This window comes from Alligator mississippiensis, chromosome 15, assembly GCF_030867095.1.
Source record: "Alligator mississippiensis isolate rAllMis1 chromosome 15, rAllMis1, whole genome shotgun sequence".
NCBI lineage: Eukaryota > Metazoa > Chordata > Crocodylia > Alligatoridae > Alligator > Alligator mississippiensis.
In genome coordinates, this window is record NC_081838.1 from 6,792,160 (window position 1) to 6,805,908 (window position 13,749).

Here is a 13,749-nt window from a genome sequence, read left to right on the forward strand (position 1 = left end):
AAAAGGGAGCCTGTGCTTGCAGCCCCCATTCCTGCGGCTTGGGGAGGTGGGTACTGTTGGACCCATTTTAAAGAGTGGGAAACTGAGGCTGAGCCCCCAGGTTGGGTCCAGAGCCAGGCCCGCGTGGAAGTGAAGGGAAGCCAAGTGTCTTGGGGAGAGGGCAGGTGTCCCCAGCCACCCCTGCGGGGGCTGCGCCAAGGGGACACCTAGGCTCCCCTCCCTCCCCCCATCCCTGCTGCCGTCGGAGGGTGCCGCAGCCCCGAGTTCAAGCCTCGGACGCCCAGGTCCCCTCCCCACCCCCGCCGTTTAACCCCTTCGGATCCCAGCCCCCCCCCCCCCCCCGTACAGCGCCGAGCACCGGCTCCGCCGCCTCCCGGTCCCCGGGCGCCACTTGTCCCAAACCGTCTCCTAGGCGACGGGGGGGGCCAAGGGACCCGCTCCGCGCGGGCCTGGCCCTTTAAGGGCGTGTCCCGCAGTCTCCATGGCAACCCCCCGCGGAGGATGCTGCGGGAGGCGGGCGGCGCCGGCTCCCCGCGGCCACGGGAGTGCGGGACGCCGCATGGGCATGCCGGCCGGGCGCGGGGCCGCGCGGGGTAAGTGCGGGGCAAGGCGGGGGGGGGTGCAAGGCGAGGGTGCGGGACGGGATGGGACGCGGGGTGCAAGGCGGGGGGCGGCCGGGGCCGGGCGCGGGGAGCAAGGCAAGGGTGCGGGGTAGGGGGCGGTTGCGGCGAGGCGGGGGCGGCCGAGCTGCCCTCCCCTCCCCTCCCCTCCCGGGCGGGGTGCGGGTCGGGGTCCCGCGCGGGGCGGGCGCTGAGCGGCGGGCGCTCCCCGCAGGCGTCCCGGGGCGGCCCGCGACGGGAGCGGGAGCGGGCGCGGGCGCGGGGCCCCGGCGGAGGATGGCGGCGCGGGGCGGCTGCCGGCCCTGAGATGCCCGCGATGAGAGGCCTCCTGGCCCCGCAGAACACCTTCCTGGACACCATCGCCGCGCGCTTCGATGGCACGCGTGAGTGCCCGCGGCCGTGACCCCGCGCGTGGGCCGGGCCGGGCCGGGGCGGGGGGGGGCTCTATACATAGAGCCGCTCCGGGGTGGGCACCCACGCACCCCCCCCGCCCCGCCCGGAGCTCCCTGCCAGCGTCGCCCGTGGGCGCGGGACACGTCCCCGCGGATATAAATAGCTCCGCCCCGCACACACCTGCTCCCGGGGAGCAGCGGGACGTGGGCCCCGCCTGCCGGGCTCGGCCTCAGTTTCCCCGTCTGTAAAATGGGCACCAACCCCCGGCATCCCACCCGTGGCCTGGGTTATAAATACCCGGCGGCGGCGGCGGCGGGAGTGACAGCGCGGGGGGGCGGCCCGCGCTAGCGCCTGTCACCGCAACTGCAATTAGCCCGCAATTAGCGCGGGCGGCCCCCGCGGAGCCGTCACCGCCTGGCAGGGGGCTGCCCGGCCTGACACGCGGTCCGCGCCCCCCGCCGCCTTCAGCACCGCGGACAGCGCCCGGCCTGCGGGCGGGGGGCGTCGGGCCTCTGCCCCCACCGCACCCGGAGCGGCCCGTATACAAATGCATGCGAAGGACATGCAAAATACGTGCACATGTGCTGAAACATGCTGGCACCCACACGCAAAACTGCATGTATCTGCATGCAAGGGGCCTGCAAAATGCATGCACGTGCTCGCAAATGCATGCAAAAATAGCCAGATAGACGCAAAGTGCATGCCAAATACAGTCAGCTAATGCAGCATACATGCCAAATACATGCAAAGGTACTAAAGCATGCTAGATGCATGCAACCGCCTGCGAAGTACGTGCATACACACGCACACACTTGCAAAACTCCTGCAAAACACACAGATATATGCAGAGTACACACACCGCATGCAAATACATGCAAGACCCGTGCAAAACACACATACATGCAGAGTACATGCACACCACATGCAAATACATGCAATACCTGTGCAACAGATACATGTAGCGGGCACGCAAAACGCATGCAAATGCACTAAGATATGCAAGCTGTGCACCGTGCAGGCAAAATTCATGCAAATACAGGTAGGATGTGCAGGATGTGTGCAAAGCATGCGAATCACATGCAAATACATGCAAAGTGTATGCAAGTACATGTATATGCATGTAAAGTGCATAGAAAAAGCATGGCAAATGTATGCAGCACACACTGTAATGCAGCCAGGTTGGGGGGCAGGGGGTCCCCATGCCACACCGGGGCCACGCAGCCCCCTGCCCACGCCCACGTGTCTTGCAGACAGCAACTTCGTGCTGGGCAACGCGCAGGTGCGCGGCGCCTCGCCCGTGGTCTACTGCTCTGATGGCTTCTGCGACCTGACGGGCTTCTCGCGCGCTGAGGTGATGCAGCGCTGCTGCTCCTGCCCCTTCCTCTACGGGCCCGACACAGGCGAGCTCGTGCGGGGGCAGATCCGCCACGCGCTGGACGAGCGCCGCGAGCTCAAGGCCGAGCTCGTGCTGTACCGCAAGGGCGGTGAGTGCTGCCTGTGCCAGTCCTGGACACGAGGGTCCTGTCTCTGCGTGGGGCGAAGGGGGCTGCATGGGGGACCCGCCTGGGTTCCTTCCCAGTGCTGGGAGAGTCCCGGGCTCCAGTGGTGTGGGCCTGCAGGGGCCAGGACACCTGGGCTTTGCCTGTAGGCCACAGTGCAGACAGGCCTAGTGGTTGGAGCAGCAGGTGGGGCTGGAATCCATGACACCTGGGTCCTACCCCCTTACCCTGGTGACGGGGGGGGCACCCAGAGCATCTCCCCCCCCGACACACAGGTGTGCCCTTCTGGTGCCTGCTGGACGTGGTGCCTATCAAGAACGAGAAGGGTGAGGTGGCACTCTTCCTGGTCTCGCACAAGGACATCACCGAGGCCAAGAGCCGGCCTGGCGCTGAGACCCGGAAAGAAGGAGGTAAGCAGCATCGCGCCACAGGGGCTGAGGTGGCACGTGATGCCGGCGGGGCCCAGGCACCATGTGATGGGCACGTGTCTCCACGCAGGCGGGCGGCGCCGCTACAGCTGGGCCGGGGCCAAGGGCTTCAATGCCAACCGGCGCCGGAGCCGCGCCGTGCTCTACCACCTCTCGGGGCACCTGCAGAAGCAGAGCAAGAGCAAGCACAAGCTCAGCAAGGTGCGTGGAGCTTGGGGGATTGGGGGGGGTCTGTGCGGCCTGGCACTGACCTCCGACCCCTGACTCCAGGGCGTGTTCGGGGCCAAGCCGGCGCTGCCCGAGTACAAGGTGGCCGCGATTCGCACGGCGCCCTTCATCCTGCTGCACTACGGCTCCTTCAAGGCGGGCTGGGACGGGGTCATCCTGCTGGCCACACTCTACGTGGCCGTGACCGTGCCCTACAGCGTGTGTGTGGGCCCCGGTGCCGCAGCGGCCCCTGGCTCTGCGCCGCCCGCCCGTGCCCCCCCCAGCATCTGCGACCTCTGTGTGGAGATCCTCTTCATCCTGGGTGAGACCCCGGCTCCGCCATGCTTGACCAAGCCCATGCCCTTCGCCCCTTGCCACCCCAGGGCTTTAACCCCTCGCTCCCCGCAGACATCGTGCTGAACTTCCGCACCACTTTCGTCAGCAAGTCGGGGCAGGTGGTGTTCGACCCGCGGTCCATCTTCCTGCACTACCTCACCAGCTGGTTCCTGCTCGACCTGGTGGCCGCGCTGCCCTTCGACCTGCTCTACGCCTTCAAGGTCAACGTGGTGCGTCCCAGCCCCAGGGGCCAGGCCAAGCCAGCAGGGAGGGGGGACCCCAGGCATCCAGCCCCAGGCCCTGGGGAGGCCTCGGGACCAGCTCTGGGGTGGGGTAGATGCCAGGGCAGGGCCGGCCAGACTCCCCTCTGCCCTTCACCCTGCAGTACTTTGGCGCCCACCTGCTGAAGACCGTACGGCTGCTGCGGCTGCTGCGGCTGCTGCCAAACCTGGACCGGTACTCACAATACAGCGCCGTGGTGCTCACGCTGCTCATGACCGTCTTCGCGCTGCTGGCACACTGGGTGGCCTGTGTCTGGTTCTTCCTGGGGCAGCTGGAGATCGAGAGCAGCCCCTCGGAGCTGCCTGAGATCGGTACGCCAGTCCAGGGGTGCAGCTGGGGGGTCCCTGCCCGGTGGTTGCCCTGACCCTTGCCCCCGACCCCGCAGGTTGGCTGCAGGAGCTGGCACGGCGCCTGGAGACCCCTTATTACCTGGTGCAGAGGAACTGCAGCGCTCCCCCCACGGGCCCGGGGCCCTGGGCCTCCCCCAGACCCGACTGTGGGGGCAACAGCAGTGGTTGGGAACTGCTGGGAGGGCCATCGCCGCGCAGCGCCTACATCACCTCGCTCTACTTCGCGCTCAGCAGCCTGACCAGTGTTGGCTTCGGCAACGTCTCGGCCAACACCGACACCGAGAAGATATTCTCCATCTGCACCATGCTCATTGGGGGTGAGGGGGGCCGGGTGGGCAACAAGCAGGGCAAGGCTTGGCGGTAGGACCCAAGCGTCTGGGCTCCCAGACAATGCACCCCTCCCGATCCAGCCCCAGGTGGCCAGGCTCCCAACCCCGCAACATCCTAAATCTCCAGCCTCCGCTCTGTTGGTGGAAGGGGTGAGGGGAGAACTGACCCCATTCCCTACCAGCACCAGGGATTGGGACCCAGGTGTCCAGGCTCCCAGCCCCACCTGGCAGCCCCCGCTCTGTTGGTGGAAGGGGGCGGGGGCAAACCCAGGCCTCCAGGCTCCTGGCCGCACCTGGGTGGAAGCCACGGGCAGAAAGGGGGTCCCAGGTGTCCGGCACAGCTGACAGTGGTGGTGGTCCCGCAGCGCTGATGCACGCCGTAGTGTTCGGCAACGTGACGGCCATCATCCAGCGCATGTACGCACGGCGCTTCCTGTACCACAGCCGCATGCGCGACCTGCGCGACTACAGCCGCATCCACCGCCTGCCCCCGGCGCTAGGGCAGCGCATGCTCGAGTTCTTCCAGACCACCTGGGCCGCCAGCAACGGCATCGACACCCGCGAGGTGTGGCGCATGTGTGTGCAAGGGCCTGTGGAGCACGTGTGTCCTTGTGTGCACATGTGATTGTGAGTGCCTACATGTGTGTGTGTCCTTGGGGGGTGCACCTGTGTGTGCGTGCGTGCGTGTGTGCATGCGCTTGTGGGCATGTGCCTGTGCAGGGGCTGTGCACAGATACATGCAAGGGCACGGGCTGGTGCATGCGAGTGCCTGTCAAGCATGAGTGTTATTGTGTGCAGGCATGTGGGTGTCTCGACATGAGTGAGTGTGTGTGATGTACTTGGGAGTGCACCATGTGTGTGCACACATGCACACATGCACGCACTCATGGGCTGGTGCATATGTGTGTGTGTGTGTGTGTGTGTGTGTGTGTGTGAGAGTACATGTGTGTGACTGCATGCATATGCAGGGCACCTGCCCCAGCCTCTCTCCCTCACCCCTGGGGGGGTAGCACACTGGTGGGGGGATTTGCAGACCTGGGCAGGGGGAGCTAAGGTCTGGGGGGAGTGTAGTACAGTGTGGGGGGTCCCCAGGCTGGGCAAGAAGGGGTGGTCCCCGGACCAGGACAGGGGAGGTGGGGGGGGGGTCCCCAGCCTGGAGCAGGGGTGCTGGGCCCCAGGGGAGGGGCAGAGGGTGCCCGGCAGGGTTAATCCCCCACTCGCGGCCCTTAGCTGCTGCAGAGCCTGCCCGAGGAGCTGCGTGCCGACATCGCACTGCACCTGCACCGCGACCTGCTGCAGCTGCCGGCCTTCAGCACTGCGAGCCGGGGCTGCCTGCGGGCACTGGCACTGGCGCTGCGCCCCTGCTTCTGCGCCCCCGGAGAGTTCCTGCTGCGCCGTGGCGAGGCCCTGCAGGCCCTTTACTACGTGGGCACCGGCTCCATGGAGGTGCTGCGGGACGGCACCGTGCTCGCCATCCTCGGTGCGCCCCGGGGCCCCCACGACAGGCTGGGACCCAGGCGTCTGGGACCCAGAACACCCCCCCACCTCCCCCCACTGTCCTGATAGGGCCCCTGCACCCTAATAGTGCCCCTGGGCCTGGGGGTGGGAGGGCATAATAGTAACGCTTGCTGCAAACACATACACGCATGTGCACACACACACACACACATGCAAGCATACATTTGCATGTGTGCACACGAGTGCACACACATGCAAACATGCAGTTGCACATGCATGTACACACGTGCATACATGCACATGACACAACAGGGCAGGGACTTCAGGGGGGTCACGACTAGGGGGGCAGAACCAAGGTGTGGGCCATGGGGGGGGTTGATTGTTGAGGGGGAGATCCTGGGAGGCATTACACTGGGGGGGGGGGGGGAGAGACCCTAACCCTGGGGATGTGGGGCAGATGTGCATGGCTCTTGGCTGGGGGAGGGGAGCATAAGCATTGGCGGGGGCAGGTCCCAGGGGTGTTTGCGGGGTGCAGAGTGCCTGGCCCAGGGAATTGGGGAAGGCAGAAACTGATGTCCGTGGCTGGTGGCTGGAGGGTTGGGGGGCATGTTTGAGAGGGCTCCTGAGAGGGGGGTAGGGGACATGACTGTTGGTCTGAGAGGGAGGGGCAGATATCCTTGGGGGCTGGGGCATAACCCCTGGTGACATGCCTGTGGCTGCAGGGAAGGGCGACCTGCTGGGCTGCGCGCTGCCGGCACGGGGCCGCGTGCACCAGGCCAACGCTGACGTGAAGGGCCTGACCTACTGCGACCTGCAGTGCCTGGCACTGCGCGGCCTGGCTGCCAGCCTGGCACTCGACCCTGACTTCGCCCGCACCTTCCGCCGCGCACTGCGCGCCGAGCTCAGCTACGACCTGGGCGCCGGCCCCGAGGTGTGCAGGAGCAGGGGGGGCACCCCGGGGCTGGGGGCACGGGATGGCACCGACTGCACCCCCTCGCCCCCCTCGCAGGCCGACACCAGCTCGCAGAGCGGGGACCCCACACCACTGTCCACACTGGAGGAGGCAGAGCCGGACCCCCCTGCCGAGCCCCCCAGCCCCCCCCGGGCCCCGCGCCCCCCGCCCCGGCGCCCTAAGGCCCTGCCGCTGCACGGCCTGTCCTGCACCGGGCCCCCGGACCTCAGCCCCAGGTAGGGGTGCAGGGGGATTGGGACAGGCCCGGACTCCTGGGTTCCACGTGTGGAGAAAGGCGGGTGCTTGGGGGCCCCGACTCCTGGGTGCTTCAGGGTGAGAGAGGACTTTGCCCTGCAGGGTGGTGGATGGGATCGAGGAAGACGCCTGCAGCTCCGACAAGCCCACGTTTGACTTCCACGTTGGGCCCGACTGCACCAGCCCCTCTCCTGGGACAGGTGAGTTTGGGGCCGCCTTGGGTGCTCCCTGCCCAGGGCTCGATGGCAGGAGCGCACGGTGGGAAGCGGGGTCTGGGGCTAACCTGTGCTGCCCCCTCCCCACAGACAGCAGCCCGTTGGCCCCCCCACAGGAGACACTGAGTGCTGGCACCATGGAGAAATTGCGCCAGGCAGTAAGAGCTGGGGCCGGGGGCTGCACCAGGGTGGCGCGAGGCTGCCCTGAGGCTCACACGTCCCGTCCCCCGCACAGGTGGCCGAGCTGTCAGGGCAGGTGGTGCAGATGCGCCAGGGGCTCCAGTCGCTGCGCCAGGCTGTACAGCTCATCCTGAGGGCACCACCTGGCCCCGGTGCAGCCCCACAGAGCACAGACATGGGTGCTGCCACCTTTTGCCCGCACCAGCTGCCACCCTGCCGTGGCCTGGACTGCACCGCGGCCCCCTCTCTGCCCGCAGCAACCTGGGGCTGGGCCCCCCCTGCTGCCCACAGCTCGCCCTGGCCGCATGCTGGCACCTTCTGGGCAGCGGGGACGAGCTCAGAGCACAAGGCTGAGGACCAAGCCTATGAAAACCTGCACCCTGCGCCTGCCCCCTGCGAGGACCGTGAGCCCCAAAGCCCCAGACTGGAGGAGACGTCGGGTCCTGCACCCCTAACACTGCCCTGGGACCCGCATGGGCTGGAGCTGGCACTGCTGGGGTACCAGGGCCCTGCGGGTGAGGGCCTGGCCGGGGGCAGTACAGGTTGGTGCCGTGAGGAAGGCACAGGTGTGTGAAGGGCGACGGGTGGAGGAAGGGGGCATAGCATGGCGGGGCAGGGCTGCCCCTTCATTTTTCAATTAAAAACTTGCATTTGGAGCCTGTGTCTCTCAGTGCCAGGACGGGGGGGATCAGGAGCTGCTGTGTGCAGGAGGGGCAGCCAGGGGCACCTGCGGCAGCCCCCCACCCCAACAGCACCGAGAGCCCAGTGCTGGGGGCACAAATCTTTTATTAGAAGCAGCCACAAGTCACGGGCCACAGCCAGGACCCCCCTTCCCCCCCCCAGCCCTCACTGCTGCGTAATCTTGGCAGCCTCGGCCTTGATGAGTGCAATCAGATCCTGGTTGATGAGAAAGACGAAACGTAGGCTGGCGATCTGGAGAAAGGGGGCACATGTCAAGGGGGAGGTCAGATCCTGCCCCGGGCCTGGGCCCCCCCTTGACCCTGCACCGCAGCTGCACTCACCTCCACCACCGAGTTGTTGTTCAGCTTCCACTTGCTGCCACCCAGCACAGGGCGCCCGTCGATGTAGATGGGGCGCCGGCCCTCGTTGGCGATGAAGAAATCCCCGTTGTTCTTAAGCTTGATGACGCCTGTGGTGACGGCAGGGGGTGAGCAGGAGCCTCTCCCCCCTCCAACCACCCATGGCACAGACACCCCCAGCTCCGAGACACAGCACAACCTGCGTGCCTCCCCACAACACACCTTGCTTGCGAGAGATCTTCCAGGCAGGTCCCTCCAGTGCCAGGTCCACGTCAATCTGGTTGTCCTTGGTGGCTCTGCCCAGTGTGATCTGCAAGGCGCCGGGCCTGAGAACTGCGCCAGCTCCCACTGGGAGGGATCCCACCCCACTAAGCTTCAGGGCACCTTCTGCCCCTCCCAGCAGCCCCCAAATGGAGCCGGGAGGCCTCACCTCCCGTGAGCGCATGAGATAGCGCACCATGCGGCCCCGTAGCACGGCCAGCGTCTGGCTGTCGAAGTCGGGGGAGCTCATGCCTGGGGGGAGAGGATGAAGCTTAGACTCCCCCCCAGTCCCTGGAAGTACGTGGGGAGGAAGTCGCGCGCAACTCATAGTTTCAACGGTCGGAAGGGACCTGAACAGATCATCAAGTCCGACCCTCTGCCCTGGGCAGGAACGGGTGCTGGGATCATAATACCCCAGGCTTGAGCAGCCCAGCTGGTGCTGGAGGGGAGGCGGGAGGCCACAGCACTCACCCGTGATGCTGTCCACCAGCACCTGCCACTTGTGCAGCTCCTGCTCCAGCTGCCGGATCTCCCGCTTCTGGCGCCGGTCGGCCACAGTCAGCTCTGTGGGGGGAGACATGGGGAGCGCTCGGGGCAGCTCCCCTCCCACCCCACCCTCTTGGCACCAAAGGCAAGGGATGGGGGTTCCTCACACCCACCCCCCATGACTCACCGTGCTCCAGCACCTCGTCCTGCAAGTCCCTGCAGAGAGAAGCTGCACTCAGTGCCTCCCAGGCCCAGCTCGCGCTGCCCCTGAAGACCCCCACAAAGCCCCCCAGCTCGATCCCACAGGGACCCTGGGGAGCAGCAGAAGCTGCCAAGCCAGTGCCGCAGGGACAACCCGGCCACCCTCACTTCAGCTTGCTGTCGTCGATCATGTCCTCAGCATCGGAGAAGTTCAGCACCTGGTCACCCTTGGGCAGCGGCTGCACTGAACGTACATGGTGGGGTCAGGGTCCAGAGCCCCCAGGCAGGCAGAGCCCACAGCCCTGGGGCTAGCGGCAGGAAGGAGGTGGGCACAGGAGCTACCTGTCTGGTCGGCCAGGAGGTAGTACTGCTTCATGAGCTGCCAGTGCACCTGCAGTGTCTTGGCTGTGCGCGCTGGGTAGAAGGTCTCAGGGTGCTTGTGCAGCAGCTCCTGGAAGGTGTCCAGCGTGGGCTGGCTGGTCTGGGGAGGCAGGACATGGCTCAGCAGGAGGGGGCGGAAGGACAGAGCCAGGAGGCCCCCTGCTTCCAGCCCCTCTTGCCACAGCCTGGGAGCGTTGGGGAGGGCAGGAGGGTCTTACCGAGCCCACTTTGCTGAGCAGCTGCTCCTCGGCCTTGCTGAACAGCAGCTTGCTCTGGATGGCAGCGATGGCCTCAGGGTGCAGCTGCCGCATGGCCTGGCATGCCAGCCTGGGGGGTGCAGACAGTCAGCTGGCCCAGCCCCTGGGCAGACCCACAAGCCCACTCCCTGCCACGGCTGCCCTGCTTCCCTGCGGGGGGGAAACTGAGGCCGGAGCAGTGGGGACCAAGGCTGCAGCCCAGGCGGGCACTCACTTGGAGATGACGGGGTCGTAGAGCAGCGCGTACCAGCGCTCCTGGATCTCCCGCAGGTTGAAGCGGCAGCTGAACTTCACACCCAAGTGCACCGAGGTCAGGTCGTTAGTCTGCAGAGCCCGGGGAGAGGCTGGCCTCAGCGAGGGGCCTGGACGAGCCCCACCCTTGCCCCTGAAACGCTGCCCCATCTGGGGCAGGACCTCACGGCCTGTCCAGAGCCTCCTCCCCGCCCCGTCACCTGCAGCACAGTGTTGATGAGCAGCAGGTCGTCAGCAGGTTTCCAGCGCCCCAGGTCCTTGGTCACTTGTGGCGGCTGCTTGCTCTTCTTCATCCGCTTGGCCAGGCTGGGGGTTGGCACCGGGCTCGGCGCCACAGGGGCCGAGATGGATTTGGAGACCTGCCGAGGGCCAAAGCCAGTAGCAGGGTCGGGAGGGGGGCAGAACCCCGCCCCTGCCCCCGCCACCCTGCAGACAGCTCGGAGAGGCTCCAAGGCAAGAGCCCAGGGACGCTGCTGGGGGTTATGCGGGGGGGGAAGGAAGCACCAGCTCTTGTAGGGGGAGGAGTGAGGGGGGTCACGGCCGCATGGGAAATGTGCCCGGGGGCCGCAGCTGGCACCTGGCCCAGGGGCTGGCCGCGTGACTCGAGCGCCCCATGCTCAGGCATCGGGGCTGGACCCCTCCCCCGCCCCGCACCTTCTTCTTCTCGCTGGAGGAGGGCTCGCTGCCGGAGCAGCGCCCAGGCTCGGTGCCGCTGGGGCCCTTGGCCCGGCTGGACGACTTGGCCAGGCTGCTCTCTACCAGCTCATCGTCGAACTTCTTCCGCTTGATGAACCTGGCGGCGGCGACACGGCTCCGGGTGAGTCCCCGCCACCCCGCGCCCGGGGGCAGCCCCGACCCGCCGCCTCGTCTCGCCCAGGGCAGCAGCGGGGTCCCGAGCCCCGGTACCTGGAGGAGCTTCGGCGCTTGGGGATGGTGCCCGCGGCCTGCGACGAGCTGCGCTTCTGCCCCGCCAGCGACTCCTCGTCCTCGGAGCGGCTCGCTGCGCCCGACGCCATCAGTCTGGAGGCCAGCGCGTCTGGGGGGGGACCAGGCCTCAGTGCTGCCCCCACGGAGGCTGCGGCCGGGCCCGGGCGAGGAGCGGGGGCTGCTCCCTGCAGCACCGGGGCCAGCGCGGGAACTGGGACAGCGCCCGGGCGCCTGCGCTTCCGAGACCCCCCAAACTGGTCGAAAGCCCAGGCGTGCGGGGTCCCAAACCCCCTCCCCCGGCCAGGAGACAACCCAGGGGCCCGGACCTACCATTCCCGGCAGCGTCGGCTCCTGCTCCGCCAGGGACGAGGAACCACTTCCGGGTCTCTGGCAGGAAGAGGAGCCACTTCCGGGTTCTCTCCCTGGGCGCCGCCATGTTGCCCAGCCCAGCTCGGTGCCTCTCTGGGGGCCGCCATCTTTCTATGGGGCGCGGCAGGGGCCAGGAAGCTGAGAGTCGCAACTGCCCCGGCTCGGGGGTCCTGCAGGGGAGCAGCCCCCAGAAGCTGCCCCCGCCATTGCCATAGCAACCTGATGCAGCGGCGTGGCAACAGGATCATTACCATGGCAACAGGGCTTCCAGAACACCCCCCCCCCCACCCGCGCATCCCTAGGGCTGCAGGTGGCCTCTGGTGCACCCCCATGCGGTGCACCCTCGTGTGCCGCTGCCAGGGCCCCAGGAGGAAGCAAAAGGGGCCAGGAGCCCCCAGTCACCCCTCATACTCACGCGCACACAGGCACAAACACACGCCTCTGTGCACGCACACGCACATGCACGCCACAAACACATGCCTGCGGGTGTAGGCAGAGGCGCAGGCATGCACACGTGCACACGCACACCCAGGTGGATGCTCATGCACAGGTGCGAAGACACACGCACACACACAGACATGCACACATGCCCACGCACAGGAAGGAATGTGCAAGTGCATGCACAGGTGTTGGCGTGCACACACACATGCACTCACACCAGGTGCACGCAGGTGTACGCACACTCTCAGGTGTGCTCTCGCACCCTCCCCCTGGTCTAACCTCTCCAGTTCCAGGCCCCCACCCCCTCCCCCACCCGGGCTTCCCGGCAGCCGGCTCCTGCGGGGGCCGCTCCGGATGGACGGAGCCATCTGGGCTCCATCTGCTAATGGCCCTGGCCCCATTAGAGCCTCCCAGGGCTTTTAGTCCAGGGGGGGCAGGCGGGCGAGATGGCATCGCCCCGGCAGGCAGCGCGCGGTGCCGAGGCCATTTGCTTTGGGCAGCGACCGGGGCGCACAGGCGGTTCCACGGCCGCGGGACATGGCCTGCCACCCGCAGGAGAGGTAAGCAGCAGGGACGTGGCGCAGCTCCCATCCCGGGGCTCTGCACCCCCCGCTTTTGCTGCAGGCCTTTAGCCCAGCGGGCGTGCGGCTGGCTCTGGGGTGGATCCTGGGGGGAGGGGGGGATGATGACTAGCGCTTAGGGAGCTCTAGTGAGTGACCTCTGACCTAGGGGCCTCCTAGACACCAGCAGCCCCTGGTGGGGAGGGGGTCCCAGTGGACCGTGCAGGGAGATCCCCCTCACCCCGTGCCCCCGCCTGCAGCGTGGCGCTGACGGCGCTGGAGCAGGCACTGGTCTCCATCATGCGGGTCTTCCACACCTACTCGGGCTGCCGTGGCCGGCTGCGCAAGGCGGATCTCAAAGCCCTGGTCAACCGGGAGCTGCCCCAGTTCGTGCAGGTAGGTGCCCCCTGGCCCACCCCAGAGCCAGCTGCATTCCCCACCCCCCGCCCTGTTAACCCACCCCGGCCTCATCACAGGAGATCCGTGACCCCAACACCCTGGAGCGGCTCTTCAAGGACCTGGACGCAGACGGGGACAAGAGCATTGACTTCCAGGAGTACACCACGCTCGTCGCCATGGTGACCGCCGCCTGTCACACCTCCTTCCTCCAGGACCAGTAGCCCATGGGGGGGCAAACCCCCTGCCTCATCCCCGGCTCAAGCTGAACCATGGCCACCTCCCCACCATGTAAGGACTCTGGGGAAACTGAGGCACGGAGCTGGTGCTGGGAGACTCCTGGGCCCCAGGCCCCTCTGCTTTGACCACCCCACCCCTCTGCCACAGCCAGGGTGGAAGCCGGGTGTCTGGGGTCCCAGGCCCCCCTCCTCTAAACTCCCCCGGAGACCCCATGTCCCACCCCAAGCTGGAGGCAACCCAGGCCTCCGGGCTCCCGCCGCGCAAACCTCTGCTGTAGCAGTGCATAAATAAACCAGGTCCTGGGGACCACAGGAGTCCTGCACTGCGGCTCGGGGGTCTTGGGGGGGTGGCAATCGCAGGCTGGGCTGTGGGGGGTAATTCCCTGGGGCTGGGGCTGGGGTGGGGGCCCCTGAGACCCCAACATCAGAGACAGG

General features: G+C 67.2%; 3 protein-coding genes across 4 annotated transcripts; 2 read left to right on the forward strand and 1 right to left on the reverse strand.

The window, feature by feature from the left end:
- Positions 1 to 833: 833 nt before the first annotated feature.
- On the forward strand, positions 834 to 8,154 carry KCNH3 (potassium voltage-gated channel subfamily H member 3). Its single transcript, XM_059719348.1, has 14 exons — positions 834 to 1,003; positions 2,264 to 2,497; positions 2,788 to 2,922; positions 3,011 to 3,141; positions 3,211 to 3,469; positions 3,556 to 3,713; positions 3,869 to 4,076; positions 4,151 to 4,432; positions 4,810 to 5,009; positions 5,675 to 5,924; positions 6,625 to 7,090; positions 7,212 to 7,309; positions 7,415 to 7,482; positions 7,560 to 8,154. Exons 1-14 carry the CDS (start codon positions 928 to 930, stop codon positions 8,076 to 8,078), a joined length of 3,084 nt encoding a protein of 1,027 aa, XP_059575331.1. The 5' UTR covers positions 834 to 927; the 3' UTR covers positions 8,079 to 8,154.
- Positions 8,155 to 8,273: 119 nt separating this feature from the next.
- MCRS1 (microspherule protein 1) lies at positions 8,274 to 11,765 on the reverse strand. Its single transcript, XM_006267672.3, has 14 exons — positions 11,640 to 11,765; positions 11,289 to 11,418; positions 11,037 to 11,175; positions 10,583 to 10,741; positions 10,345 to 10,454; positions 10,092 to 10,200; positions 9,835 to 9,973; positions 9,661 to 9,736; positions 9,479 to 9,507; positions 9,277 to 9,369; positions 8,975 to 9,057; positions 8,767 to 8,854; positions 8,527 to 8,654; positions 8,274 to 8,437 (listed from the first exon to the last, which is right to left on the reverse strand). The coding sequence occupies exons 1-14, from the start codon at positions 11,743 to 11,745 to the stop codon at positions 8,351 to 8,353; spliced, it is 1,476 nt and encodes a 491-aa protein (XP_006267734.3). The 5' UTR covers positions 11,746 to 11,765; the 3' UTR covers positions 8,274 to 8,350.
- On the forward strand, positions 11,734 to 13,621 carry LOC106737459 (protein S100-B). Of its 2 annotated transcripts, XM_014596511.3 has the most exons (3): positions 11,738 to 12,679; positions 12,940 to 13,075; positions 13,156 to 13,621. In XM_014596511.3, the coding sequence occupies exons 1-3, from the start codon at positions 12,657 to 12,659 to the stop codon at positions 13,297 to 13,299; spliced, it is 303 nt and encodes a 100-aa protein (XP_014451997.1). In that variant the 5' UTR covers positions 11,738 to 12,656; the 3' UTR covers positions 13,300 to 13,621. The 2 variants fall into 2 exon arrangements, with proteins under 2 accessions (XP_019338857.1, XP_014451997.1); XM_019483312.2 differs by lacking the exon at positions 12,940 to 13,075 and having other exon boundaries at positions 11,734 to 12,679.
- The last annotated feature ends 128 nt before the right edge of the window (positions 13,622 to 13,749 follow it).